At 44.6% G+C, this 13,438-nt stretch overlaps 1 protein-coding gene across 3 annotated transcripts in view; it reads left to right on the forward strand.

Moving 5' to 3' along the window:
- The window catches only part of ttc7b (tetratricopeptide repeat domain 7B), a 65,758-nt gene that overhangs the window by 18,583 nt on the left and 33,737 nt on the right, over nucleotides 1-13,438 (forward strand). For all 3 annotated transcript variants that reach the window (XM_036954712.1, XM_036954713.1, XM_036954714.1), the window contains exons 6-9: nucleotides 8,079-8,157; nucleotides 8,269-8,447; nucleotides 10,245-10,308; nucleotides 11,002-11,139. In XM_036954712.1, coding sequence (XP_036810607.1) covers nucleotides 8,079-8,157; nucleotides 8,269-8,447; nucleotides 10,245-10,308; nucleotides 11,002-11,139 — 460 coding nt within the window. The remainder of the gene's footprint in view (nucleotides 1-8,078; nucleotides 8,158-8,268; nucleotides 8,448-10,244; nucleotides 10,309-11,001; nucleotides 11,140-13,438) is intronic.

Below are 13,438 nucleotides of genomic sequence, written 5' to 3' on the forward strand. Positions count from 1 at the left end.
GTGCGTGTACTGGCTGCGTGCGAGTGCGTGTGCTGGCTGCGTGCGAGTGCGCGTGCTGGCTGCGTGCGAGTGCGCGTGCTGGCTGAGTGCGCGTGCTGGCTGAGTGCGCGTGCTGGCTGGCTGTGAGTGCGTGCATGTGCTGGCTGGCTGGCTGTGAGTGCGTGCGTGTGCTGGCTGCGTGCTGGCTGAGTGCGTGTGCTGGCTGCGTGCTGGCTGAGTGCGTGTGCTGGCTGCGTGTGCTGGCTGCGTGCTGGCTGTGTGTGTGTGTGCGTGCGTGCGTACGTGTGTGTGCTCGCTGGCTGTGTGTGCGTGCGTGCGGGTGCTGGCTGTGTGTGCGTGTACTGGCTGGCTGTGAGTGCGTGCGTGTGCTGGCTGTGCGTATGTGCGTGTGCTGGCTCTGCGTGCGTGTGCTGGCTTTGTTTCAATCAGACCTGAAGGTGGATGATGACCTCTTCCTTTTCGTAGCCCCGCCCCCATACTGACGACATGACCTCCACTATCCCAGCATGCTTAGAGCTCAATGGCCAAGAGCCTATAGGGCTCTGGTTGAAAGTAATGCACTTTAAAGAGATAATTGTGCAATTTAGTATGCACACCATTATCAACCCTTTTCTTAATCGCTCTTTTTGCTATTGCCAATTCCCATACATTAATTATTTATCTCTCATGGAAGTTATGCGGAACTTGATCTTCTCATTTTAATACAGCTACATATTAAATCCACCATTAAATTCTCCTCAAGCATCCATTTGGACTGGTTGGTTCTCCTGGGAGGACCCATCCTTACCACAGTCTGCCTGGGAAACACTGGCTGTGTCCCAAAGGGCACATTATACCCGATATTAGTGCACTACTTTTGATGAGGGCCCATAGGGCTCTGGTCCAAATTAGTGCACTACTGTAAATAGGGAATAGGGTGCCATTTGGTACACAGACACTGTTCTAGAGCAAGGTCGATTTTTCCCATGGAAAATAGAGAGAACTGTTTCCCACTTCAAAGCAAGAGAGAAGAGATAAAAAGAAAAGGCTGCTGCTGAAGCTAATAGTTAATAGATGATGCAACACAGTGTCTCTTTCATGTTGAAAGCTACATATCTTCACCTACACTCAGCCTCCCCCTCCACACAGCTCTCTCTCTCTCTCTCTCACTAATGAAACATGGGACACACACACTGGTATAGTGGTATAAAGACATATACACTACATAAAAACACCCTACATACAAATCTCTCACACAGTCCACACACAGTTCCCACATTATTTCAAGTGGGAAGGTGCTTTTCCTATCCTCGAGAATGCCAACGCTAAAAAGGAAACGTCTTCAGTAAATAGCCAGCTGCGTACATGGCTAATGTGTAGGCTGTGAGTAGCGGTAATTGTCTGTGGCTAAAGGTGTCTGCTAAGCTCATGAATAATGCAGCAGCGTTCCTGCCTGTGAATCTCGTGCTGCTCTCTCTGCTCGTAGATTTTGTCGGATCGAAATAGTAAAAGAAATCTTCCAGTATGTGTTGTAGTTCATGAGGAGGAGGCATTTGGGACTGGGCATGGACCAGGCCAATTCTTCAAACTATGCCTTTTTAATAATATGCCTTTATTGAAGTGTCATGTTAAATAGAACAGATTGTCTTGTTGTTAAATCTGATGTATCTTGTCCTTGGTCAGGGAGTGATTTCTGATTTCCAACGGGGGAAAGGTTTGATTGGTTGGATAAGAGTTTGTCTAGCGTACAAATGAACCAACTGGATGGATGCAAGGGGTGAGTCCCAGATGGTACCCTATATAGTGAAGAGGTCTGTGGGCCATGGTTAAAATTAGTGCACTACATGGGGAATAGGTTGCTATTTGGGATGAATACTTGGTCTGTGCTTCCTCACTTCTTATTATCAAATCAAGCCACACACGCATTCCTTCCTGCCTATCTCCTTACTGTCAGTGCTACATTGATTTAAGTTGATTTATGAAAATGAGGCCTGACAGCAAATACGCATTAAGCCTGTGATGATGCCCTCATTTGCAAACTCATACGCACCACCACGTTACACACAACACACACACAAGCCACCAATGATTCTGATGTACTCCCATGTAATGAACAGCTGGGCCAAGCAGACCAATGAAAGACTGCAAAACCTACCCACCACATTAACACATACTATAAGAAATTGCCTAGTTTACTCATGCCACACACACACACACACACACACACACACACACAAAGACGATCGACCAAAACCAAAGCTAGCTTAGCGGCTGTACATAAAACCTTCAGAAGTGTACATTGGGGTTCTAGTGTGACCGGTGGTCAAGCTATCGGTTAGCTCTACAGAGATGTGACAGTCCGTAAGTGATGCTGACACTTTGCTCTCTCTTTCCCAGCATCACCCCCTGTTCACCACACATTTAGATGGAGCTATTTATTCAGCATTTTTCTGCGTCTATTTGCGTTTCCTCCTCCGTAGCCTGGGGCTGTATACCGTTTTCTGCCCCTCTCTTCTCTTTGGTCATTGGGACAGGGAGATGGGGGAGGAGAGGAGCCGCTTGGAGCTGGGCCGCTCTCTCGTCTGGTGTTACCGGGCAGTTTAGCACTCTGATCTGAACCCTAGTCAGCAGCTCTCCAAAGTTACAGTGTGACTCATCAACAACACAACAAATGCTCACGGGCACATAAGATACTTTCTTGTGTTACGCACATAAACACCATCCCATGATGGTGTGATGCAGTCAGATAATGCATGTGAAAGGTGTGTGTGTTGTCAGTTCAGCGGGTGAGTGTTAGCTGAGTAGGTGTGTCAGTATTGCTGTGTGTCTGATCCATAGAGAAGTGTTGAGCCAGGGTATTGACACCTACCATCAACTGACTCCCTCAGCTCAGTGACACACACACACACACTGATGTGGGCATATTCACAGTATTTATAGGACTTTTTTTTTGTATTGCTTGTTTGTACAGGTCTATAATTCTGAAAACACAGATTTTCTCAGAATAATCTATTTTTTACTTGGTCTGTATCCGATAGGGGTACAATATGTATCCACACTATCACCACTATATATTATCTATCTACTATCGCCACTATATATCTACTATCACCACTATAAACTCAGCAAAAAAAGAAACTGTCAACTGCGTTTATTTTCAGCATACTTAACGTGTAAATATTTGTATGAACATAACAAGATTCTTCAACTGAGACATAAACTGAACAAGTTCCACAGACATGTGACTAACAGAAATGGAATAATGTGTGCCTAAACAAAGGAGGGTTAAAAAATCTAAAGTAACAGTCAGTATCTGGTGTGGCCACCAGCTGCATTAAGTACTGCAGTGAATCTCCTCCTCATGGACTGTACCAGATTTGCCAGTTCTTGCTGTGAGATGTTACCCCACTCTCCCACCAAGGCACCTGCAAGTTCCCAGACATTTCTTGGGGGAATGGCCCTAGCCCTCACCCTCCGATCCAACAGGTCCCAGACGTGCTCAATAGGATTGAGATCCGGGCTCTTTGCTGGCCATGGCAGAACACTGACATTTCTGTCATTCAGGAAATCATACACAGTACGAGCAGTATGGCTGGTGGCATTGTCATGCTGGAGGGTCATGTCAAGATGAGCCTGCAGGAAGGGTACCACATGAGGGAGGAGGATGTCTTCCCTGTAACGCACAGAATGGAGATTACCTGCAATGACAACAAGCTCAGTCCGATGATGTTGTGACACACCGCCCCAGACCATGACGGACCCTCCACCTCCAAATCGATCCCCTCCAGAGTATAGGCCTCGGTGTAACGCTCATTCCTTCAACGATAAACGCGAATCCGACCATCACTCATGGTGAGACAAAACCACGACTCGTCAGTGAAGAGCCCTTTTTGCCAGTCCTGTCTGGTCCAGCGACGGTGGGTTTGTGCCCATAGGTGACGTTGTTGCCGGTGATGTCTGGTGAGGACCTCCCTTACAACAGGCCTACAAGCCCTCAGTCCAGCCTCTCTCAGCCTATTGCGGACAGTCTGAGCACTGATGGAGGGATTGTGCGTTCCTGGTGTAACTCGGAGTTGTTGTTGCCATACTGTACCTGTCCCGCAGGTGTGATTTTCGCATGTACCGATCCTGTGCGGGTGTTGTTACACGTGGTCTGCCACTGCGAGGACAATCAGCTGTCCGTCCTGACTCCCTGTAGTGCTATATTAGGCGTCTCACAGTACGGACATTGCAATTTATTGCCCTGGTCACATCTGCAGTCCTCATGCCTCCCTCCAGCATGCCTAAGGCACATTCACGCAGATGAGCAGGGATCCTGGGCATTTTTCTTTTGGTGTCTTTCAGAGTCCGTAGAAAGGCCTCTTCAGTGTCCGAACGACCGTTCCACTGTTCATTAATTCCGTTCCACCGTTCATTAATTGTTTATGGTTTAGTGTTTAAACCCTTTACAATGAAGATCTGTGAAGTTATTTGGATTTTTACGAATTATCTTTGAAAGACAGGGTCCTGAAAAAGGGATGTTTCTTTTTTTGCAGAGTTTACTATCACCACTGTATAGCATCTGTGTCTACTATCGCCACTGTGTAGCATCTGTGTCTACTATCGCCACTGTGTAGCATCTGTGTCTACTATCGCCACTGTACAGCATTTGTGTCTACTATCGCCACTGTATAGCATCTGTGTCTGCCATCGCCACTGTGTAGCATCTGTGTCTGCCATCGCCACTGTGTAGCATCTGTGTCTGCCATCGCCACTGTGTAGCATCTGTGTCTGCCATCGCCACTGTGTAGCATCTGTGTCTGCCATCGCCACTGTGTAGCATCTGTGTCTGCCATCGCCACTATACAGTACCAGTCAAAAGTTTGGACACACCTACTTATTCAACATTTTTTTATTTATTTTTTACTATTTTATACATTGTAGAACAATAGTGAAGACATCAAAACTATGAAATAACACATGTAGTAACCAAAAAAGTGTTAAAAAAATCAAAATACATTTTGGATTCTTCAAAGTAACCACCCTTTGCCTTGATGACAGTTTTGCACACTCTTGGCATTCTCTCAACCAGCTTCATGAGGAATGTTTTTGTAATGATCTTGAAGGACTTCCCACATATGCTGAGCAATTTCCCTTCACTCTGCGGTCCAACTCATCCCATATCATCTCAATTGGGTTGAGGTCGGGTGATTTTGGAGGCCAGGTCATCTGATGCAGCACTCCATCACTCTCCTTGGTCAAATGGCCCTTACACAGCCTGGAGGTGTGTTAGGTCATTGTTCTGTTGAAAAACAAAGGATAGTCCCGCTAAGCGCAAACCAGATATTATGGTGTATTGCTGCAGGATGCTGTGGTAGCCATGCTGGTTAAGTGTGTATTGAATTCTAAATAAATCACACACAGTGTCAAAGGCAAAGCACCATCAGACCACCACCTCCATGCTTCATGGTGGGAACCACACATGTGGAGCTCATCCGTTCACCTACTCTGTGTCTCACAAAGACACGGCGGATGGAACCAAATGTGTCAAATTTGGACTCATCAGACCAAAGGATGGATTTCCACCGGTCTAATATCCATTGCCATTTCTTGGACCAAGCAAGTCTCTTCTTATTATTGGTGTTCTTTAGTAGTGGTTTATTTGCAGAATTTCAACCATGAAGGCCTGATTCACACAGTCTCATCTGAACAGTTGATGTTGAGATGTGTCTGTTACTTGAACTCTGTGAAGCATTTATTTGGAATGCAATTTCTGAGGTTTGTAACTATTTGTAGCTCCCTCCAGAAAAATTTAAATTAAAAATTATTCAGCCCCTTTACTTTCAGTGCAGCAAACTCTCTCCAGAAGTTCAGTGAGGATCTCTGAATGATCCAATGTTGACCTAAATGACTAATGATGATAAATACAATCCACCTGTGTGTAATCAAGTCTCCGTATAAATGCACCTGCACTGTGATAGTCTCAGAGGTCCGTTAAAAGCGCAGAGAGCATCATGAAGAACAAGGAACACACCAGGCAGGTCCGAGATACTGTTGTGAAGAAGTTTAAAGCCGGATTTGGATACAAAAAGATTTCCCAAGCTTTAAACATCCCAAGGAGCACTGTGCAAGCGATAATATTGAAATGGAAGGAGTATCAGACCACTGCAAATCTACCAAGACCTGGCCGTCCCTCTAAACTTTCAGCTCATACAAGGAGAAGACTGATCAGAGATGCAGCCAAGAGGCCCATGATCACTCTGGATGAACTGCAGAGATCTACAGCTGAGGTGGGAGACTCTGTCCATAGGACAACAATCAGTTGTATATTGCACAAATCTGGCCTTTATGGAAGAGTGGCAAGAAGAAAGCCATTTCTTAAAGATATCCATAAAAAGTGTTGTTTAAAGTTTGCCACAAGCCGCCTGGGAGACACACCAAACATGTGGAAGAAGGTGCTCTGGTCAGATGAAACCAAAATTGAACTTTTTGGCAACAATGCAAAACGTTATGTTTGGCGTAAAAGCAACACAGCTGAACACACCATCCCCACTGTCAAACATGGTGGTGGCAGCATCATGGTTTGGGCCTGCTTTTCTTCAGCAGGGACAGGGAAGATGGTTAAAATTGATGGGAAGATGGATGGAGCCAAATACAGGACCATTCTGGAAGAAAACCTGATGGAGTCTGCAAAAGACCTGAGACTGGGACGGAGATTTGTCTTCCAACAAGACAATGATCCAAAACATAAAGCAAAATCTACAATGGAATGGTTCAAAAATAAAGATATCCAGGTGTTAGAATGGCCAAGTCAAAGTCCAGACCTGAATCCAATCGAGAATCTGTGGAAAGAACTGAAAACTGCTGTTCACAAATGCTCTCCATCCAACATCACTGAGCTCGAGGTGTTTTGCAAGGAGGAATGGGAAAAAATGTCAGTCTCTCCATGTGCAAAACTGATAGAGACATACCCCAAGCGACTTACAGCTGTAATCGCAGCAAAAGGTGGCGCTACAAAGTATTAACTTAAGGGGGCTGAATAATTTTGCACGCCCAATTTTTCAGTTTTTGATTTGTTAAAAAAGTTTGAAATATCCAATAAATGTCGTTCCACTTCATGATTGTGTCCCAACTTGTTGTTGATTCTTCACAAAAAAATACAATTTTATATCTTTATGTTTGAAGCCTGAAATGTGGCAAAAGGTCGCAAAGTTCAAGGGGGCCGAATACTTTCGCAAGGCACTGTAGCTAACGCAGCGCCGGATTGCATTCACTCCGAAGGTGTGTTGCTACGATAATGATCCCCATTACAACAGTTATTAGCCACGTAGTTCCGCTTGTCTTATCATTTCCCCCATATAGCGAACACGTGAACAATTCAAACAAAAAACACAACGACATAGACTTACAGGTTAATTGTCAGTTACACTAATAAACTTATCCTCTGCAGCAGAAGTAACTCTGGGTCTTCCTTTTCTGTGGCGGTCCTCATGAGAGCCAGTTTCATCATAGCGCTTGATGATTTTTGCGACTGCACTTGAAGGAACTTTCTTGAATTGTTCTGCATTTGCTGATCTTCATGTTTTAAAGTAATGATGGACTGTCGTTTCTCTTTGCTTATTTGTGCTGTTTTTTCCATAATATGGACTTGGTCTTCTGTATACCACCCCTACCTTGTCACAACAAAACTGATTGGCTCAAACGCATTAAGAATGAAAGAAATTACACCAATTAACTTTTAACAAGGCACACCTGTTAATTAAAATGAATTCCAGGTGACTACCTCATGAAGCTGGTTGAGAGAATGCCAAGCTTGTGCAAAGCTGTCAAGGCACAGGGTGGCAACTTTGAAGAATCTCAGATATAAATTATATTTAGATTTGTTGAATACTTTTTTTGGTTAATAAATGATTCCATGTGTGTTATTTCATAGTTTTGATGTCTTCACTATTATTATACTATGTAGAAAATAGTACAAATAAAGAAAAACCCCTTGAATGAGTAGATGTGTCCCAAATTTTTGACTGGTACTGTATATATTCTGTGGCCTCAGATTTCCAGAACATTCCTCCATACTTTAGAGACAGATCATGAACTTAAGATATTTGTTGTTGCCACAGTAACCTGACCCGAGGAGTGGGCCGCTTCCGGGAGATCCTCCGAGCTGTAGAGACCAGGACCACACAGAACTTACGAATGGTGGGTACTAGTGTGTGTGTGTGAGAGTGAGAGAGAGTGTGTGCGCTTGCCCGCACGTGCACCCATGTGCTGTAACACTATATATGTGTGTGTTCTGTTTCCCTTTTGTAGACCATAGCGCGACAGCTAGCAGAAATCCTGCTGAGGGGGATGTGTGAGCAGAGCTACTGGAGTCCTCTGGAGGACCCTCCCAGCCAGTCCCCCCTGGATGACCCCCTACTACGCCAGGGAGCCCCCTACACCAAGGACTACGCACTCAGCCGCAGGCCACGTGTCTACTCCGGAGAGAAGTATGGACCAACCTCTGTCTACTGGCTCTCTCTCTTCTCCCTCTCGCTCTGCCGGTCTTTTCCACTACTGTGTTGCATTAAAAAGTCCTGTCCAGATCATAATACTAGCCTGTGTACAGACAACACAATCCATGTGCCAATTCAAATCCAATTGAATTTTTCAGATTTTATGCACCAAATAGAACATGTATAGACCTTACTGTGAAATGCTTACTTACAAGCCCTTAACCAACAATGCACTTCAAGATATAGATGTAAGAAAATATTTACTAAATTAACTAAAGTATAAAAGATAACACAATAAAATAACAATAACGAGACTATATACAGGGGATACCGGTACTGAGTCAATGTGCGGGGGTACAGGTTAGTCGAGGTAATTTGTACATGTAGGCAGGGGTGAAGAGACTATGCAAAGATAACTAACAGCGAGTAGCAGCAGTGTAAATACAAAGTGTAGGTGTCAATGTAAATAGTCCAGGTGGCCATTTGATTCATTGTTCAGCAGTCTTATGGCTTGAGGATAGAAGCTGTTAAGGAGCCCTTTGGACCTAGACTTGGCGCTCCGGTACCGCTTGCCGTGTGGTAGCAGAGAGAACAGTGTATGACTTGGATGACTGGAGTCTTTGACAATTTTTTGGGCCTTCCTCTGACACAGCCTATTATTTAGGTCCTGGATGGCAGGATGCTTGGCCAAAGTGATGTATTGGGCCGTACACATTACCCTCTGTAGCGCCTTATGGTCGGATGCCGAGCAATTGACATACCAGACGGTGATGCAACCGGTCAGGATGCTCTCGATGATTCAGCTGTAAAACCTTTTGAGGATCGGGGCACCCATGACAAATATTTTCAGTCTCCTGAGGGGGAAAAGGTGTTGTCTTGGTGTGTTTGGACCATGATAGTTTGTTGGTGATGTGGACACCAAGGAACTTGAAACTCTCGACCTGCTCCACTGCAGCCCCGTCAATGTTTAATGGGGGCGTGTTCGGCCCTCCTTTTCCTGTAGTCCACAATCAGCTCCTTTGTCTTGCTCACATTGAGGGAGAGGTTGTTGTCCTGGCACCTCACTGCCAGTTATCTGATTTCCCTATAGGCGGTCTCGTTGTTGTAGGTGATCAGGCCTACCACTGTTGTGTCGTCAGCAAATTTAATGATGGTGTTGGAGTCATGCCTGGCCACGCAGTCGTGGGTGAACAGGGAGTACAGGAGGGGACTGAGAACGCACCCCTGAGGGGCCCAGTGCTGTGGATCAGCGTGGCAGATGTGTTGTTGCCTAGCCTTACCACCTGGGGTCAGCCCATCAAGAAGTCCTGGATCCAGTTGCAGAGGGAGGTGTTTAGTCCCAGTGTCCTAAGCTTAGTGATGAGCTTTGTGGCCACTATGGTGTTGAATGCTGAGCTGTAGTCAATGAACAGCATTCTCACATAGGTGTTCCTTTTGTCCATGTGGGAAAGGGCAGTGTGGAGTGCAATAGAGATTGCATCATCTGTGGATCTGTTGGGGCGGTATGCGAATTGGAGTGGGTCTAGGGTTTCTGGGATGATGGCGTTGATGTGAGCCATGACCAGCCTTTCAAATCACTTAATGGCTACAGACGTGGTCATGGTGGTTTTCTGACAGTGGTGGTTTTCAGGCACTGTCTCTACAATCGGTTGCTAACTTTCTCTCCCTCTCTTTCTATTTCCCTCTTTCCTCTTTTTCTCCCTCTGTTCACCCCCCTCACTGTCTTTGTCTCCTCTCTCTGTTTCTCACTATCTTTGCTTCCTCCCACCCGCTCTCTTTCCCTCCCCTCAGTCTATTTTGTCCACAGGAAAACACAGAAGAGGCTCTGCTCCTGTTGCTGATCAGTGAATCTATGGTAAGACTACACACACACACACACACACATATTTTATCCCTCTATCCTGGCAGTTTGATTAATCTTTCAGATCACGCACCTTTTCAACAATAACAACCAAAATCCCTTTGTTCAAATGTTAATGCATTCAAAGTGAATTTATTTTTTCTCTCAGTTACCAACTGTTTCATTCAGTAGAGTTTCCCCATCACACTCCCAAAGCAAGACAAAGCAATGCATTGAAGTCCATGTTTGGAAGGCCTACTTTTAAAAAAAATCTTTCTTTCCTTTGGTCCATTAGTTAAATGGGTGTTAGATTTCCATGCTGTTAGTTTTTCCCTTCTAATGGGTGCTTTTAAAATCAGGGGCCCAATCATCCTGTTTTCTGCCCTGTCAAACACAACACTTGTCTTTCGACTCTTCTCCTCACCACACACACACACCACATGTTTTACTATCCTTGTGGGGACCTACAATTGATTTCCATTCAAAATCCTATTTTCCCTAAACCTCAACCTGACCCTAACTTCTAACCCCTAAGCTTAAAATAGCGTTTGTCCTCGTCAGATAATTTTCCTTGTATACTATCCTTGTGGGGATTTCTGGTAACCATGAGGAAAGTAATACCACACACACACACACACACACACACGCTCCTCTTTCTATTCTTCTCCGTCACTGTGTGATATGATGATGTGTGTGTTCTCCCTGCAGGCCAACAGAGATGCGGTGCTGAGCAGGATTCCAGAGCACAACAGCGACCGCATCATCAGCCTGCAGAGTGCCTCTGTGGTCTACGACCTACTGACCATCGCCCTGGGCCGACGGGGACAGTACGAGATGCTCTCTGAGGTTAGGACACACACACACACACTGGACATATGTGTGTGTGTGTTGAAGTTGGAAGTTTACATACACTTAGGTTGAAGTTATTAACTCGTTTTTCAACCTCTCCACAAATTTCCTGTTAACAAACTATAGTTTTGGCAAGTCGGTTAGGACATCTACTTTGTGCATGACACAAGTAATTCTTCCAACAATTGTTTACAGACAGATTATTTAACTTATAATTCACTGTATCACAATTCCAGTGGGTCAGAAGTTTACATACACTAAATTGACTGCCTTTAAACAGCTTGGAAAATTCCAGAAAATTATGTCATGGCTTTAGAAACTTCTGATAGGCTAATGGACTTAATTTGAGTCAATTGGAGGTGCACCTGTGGATGTATTTCAAGGCCTACCTTCAAACTCAGTGCCTCTTTGCTTGACATCATGGGAAAATCAAATGAAATCAGCCAAGACCTCAGAAAAGAATTGTCGACTTCCACAAGTCTGGTTCATCCTTGGGAGCAATTTCCAAATGTCTGAAGGTAAAAGTGCAAATCAATCCCAGAACAACAGCAAAGGACCTTGTGAAGATGCTGGAGGAAACCGGTAGAAAAGTATCTATATCCACAGGAAAACGAGTCCTATATCGTCATAACTTGAAAGGCCGCTCAGCAATGAAGAAACCACTGCTCTAAAACCGCCATAAAAAACCCAGACTACAGTTTGCAACTGCACATCGGGACAAAGATCGTACTTTTTGGAGAAATGTCCTCTGGTCTGATGAAACAAAAATAGAACTGTTTGGCCATAATGACCATCGTTATGTTTGGAGGAAAAAGGGGGAAGCTTGCAAGCCGAAGAACACCATCCCAACCGTGAAGCACGGGGGCTGTAGCATCATGTTGTGGGGGTGCTTTGCTGCAGGAGGGACTGGTGCACTTCACAAAATAGATGGCATCATGAGGCGGAAAATTATGTGGATATATTGAAGCAACATCTCAAGACATCAATCAGGAAGTTAAAGCTTGGTCGCAAATGGGTCTTCCGAATGGACAATGACCCGAAGCATACTTCCAAAGTTGTGGCAAAATGGCTTAAGGACAAAGTCAAGGTATTGTAGTGGCCATCACAAAGCCATGACCTCAATCTTATAGAAAATTTGTGGGCAGAACTGAAAAAGCGTGTGCGAGCAAGGAGGCCTACAAACCTGACTCAGTTACACCAGCTCTGTCAGGAGGAATGGGCCAAAATTCATCCAACTTATTGTGGGAAGCTTGTGGAAGACTACCCGCAACGTTTGACTCAAGTTAAACAATTAAAGTCAGTGCTACCAAATACTAATTGAGTGTATGTACATTTCTGACCCACTGGGAATGTGATGAAAGCAATAAAAGCTGAAATAAATCACTCTCAACTATTATTCTGACATTTCACATTCTTAAAATAAAGTGGTGATCCTAACTGACCTAAGACAGGGAATTTTTACGAGGATTAAAAGTCAGGAATTGTGTGAAACTGAGTTTAAATGTATTTGGCTAAGGTGTATGTAAACTTCCGACTTGAACTGTATACACACACACACACACGCAGTGCATTCGGAAAGTGTTCAGATCCCTTGACCTTTTCCACATTTTGTTAGGTTACAGCCTTATTCTAAAATGGGTTAAATAAACATTGTCCCTCATCAATCTACACACAATATCCCATAATAGCAAAGCGAAAACAGGTTTTTAAAAATGTATTACAAATTAAAAACAGAAATACCTTATTAACAAGTTTTCAGACCCTTTGCTATGAGTCTCAACTGTTTCCATTGATCATCCTTGATGTTTCTACAACTTGATTGGAGTCCACATGTGGTATATTCAATGGATTGGACATTATTTGGAAAGGCACAGACCTGTCTATATAAGGTCCCAAAGTTGACAGTGCATGTCAGAGCAAAAACCAAGCTATTGTCCCTAGCTCTCTGAGACAGGATTGTGTCGATGCACAGATCTAGGGGAAGGGTACCCCAAAATTTCTGCAGCAATCAAGGTCCCCAAGAACACGGTGGCCTCCATCATTCTTGAATATAAATAGTTTGGAACCGCCAAGACTCTTTCTAGAGCTGGCCGCCCTGCCAAACGGAGCAATCGGGGTAGAAGGGCCTTGGTCAGGGAGGTGACTGCGTTGTCTTGTTTCGATCACGCGGACTGGGATATGTTCCGGGTAGCCTCAGAGAATAACATTGACGTTTACATTGACACAGTGACTGAGTTCATCAGGAAGTGTATTGGGGATGTTGTTCCAATGGTGTCTATTAAAACCTACCCAAACC

The sequence above is a fragment of the Oncorhynchus mykiss genome, chromosome 19 (genome assembly GCF_013265735.2).
Source record: "Oncorhynchus mykiss isolate Arlee chromosome 19, USDA_OmykA_1.1, whole genome shotgun sequence".
Taxonomy (NCBI): domain Eukaryota; kingdom Metazoa; phylum Chordata; class Actinopteri; order Salmoniformes; family Salmonidae; genus Oncorhynchus; species Oncorhynchus mykiss.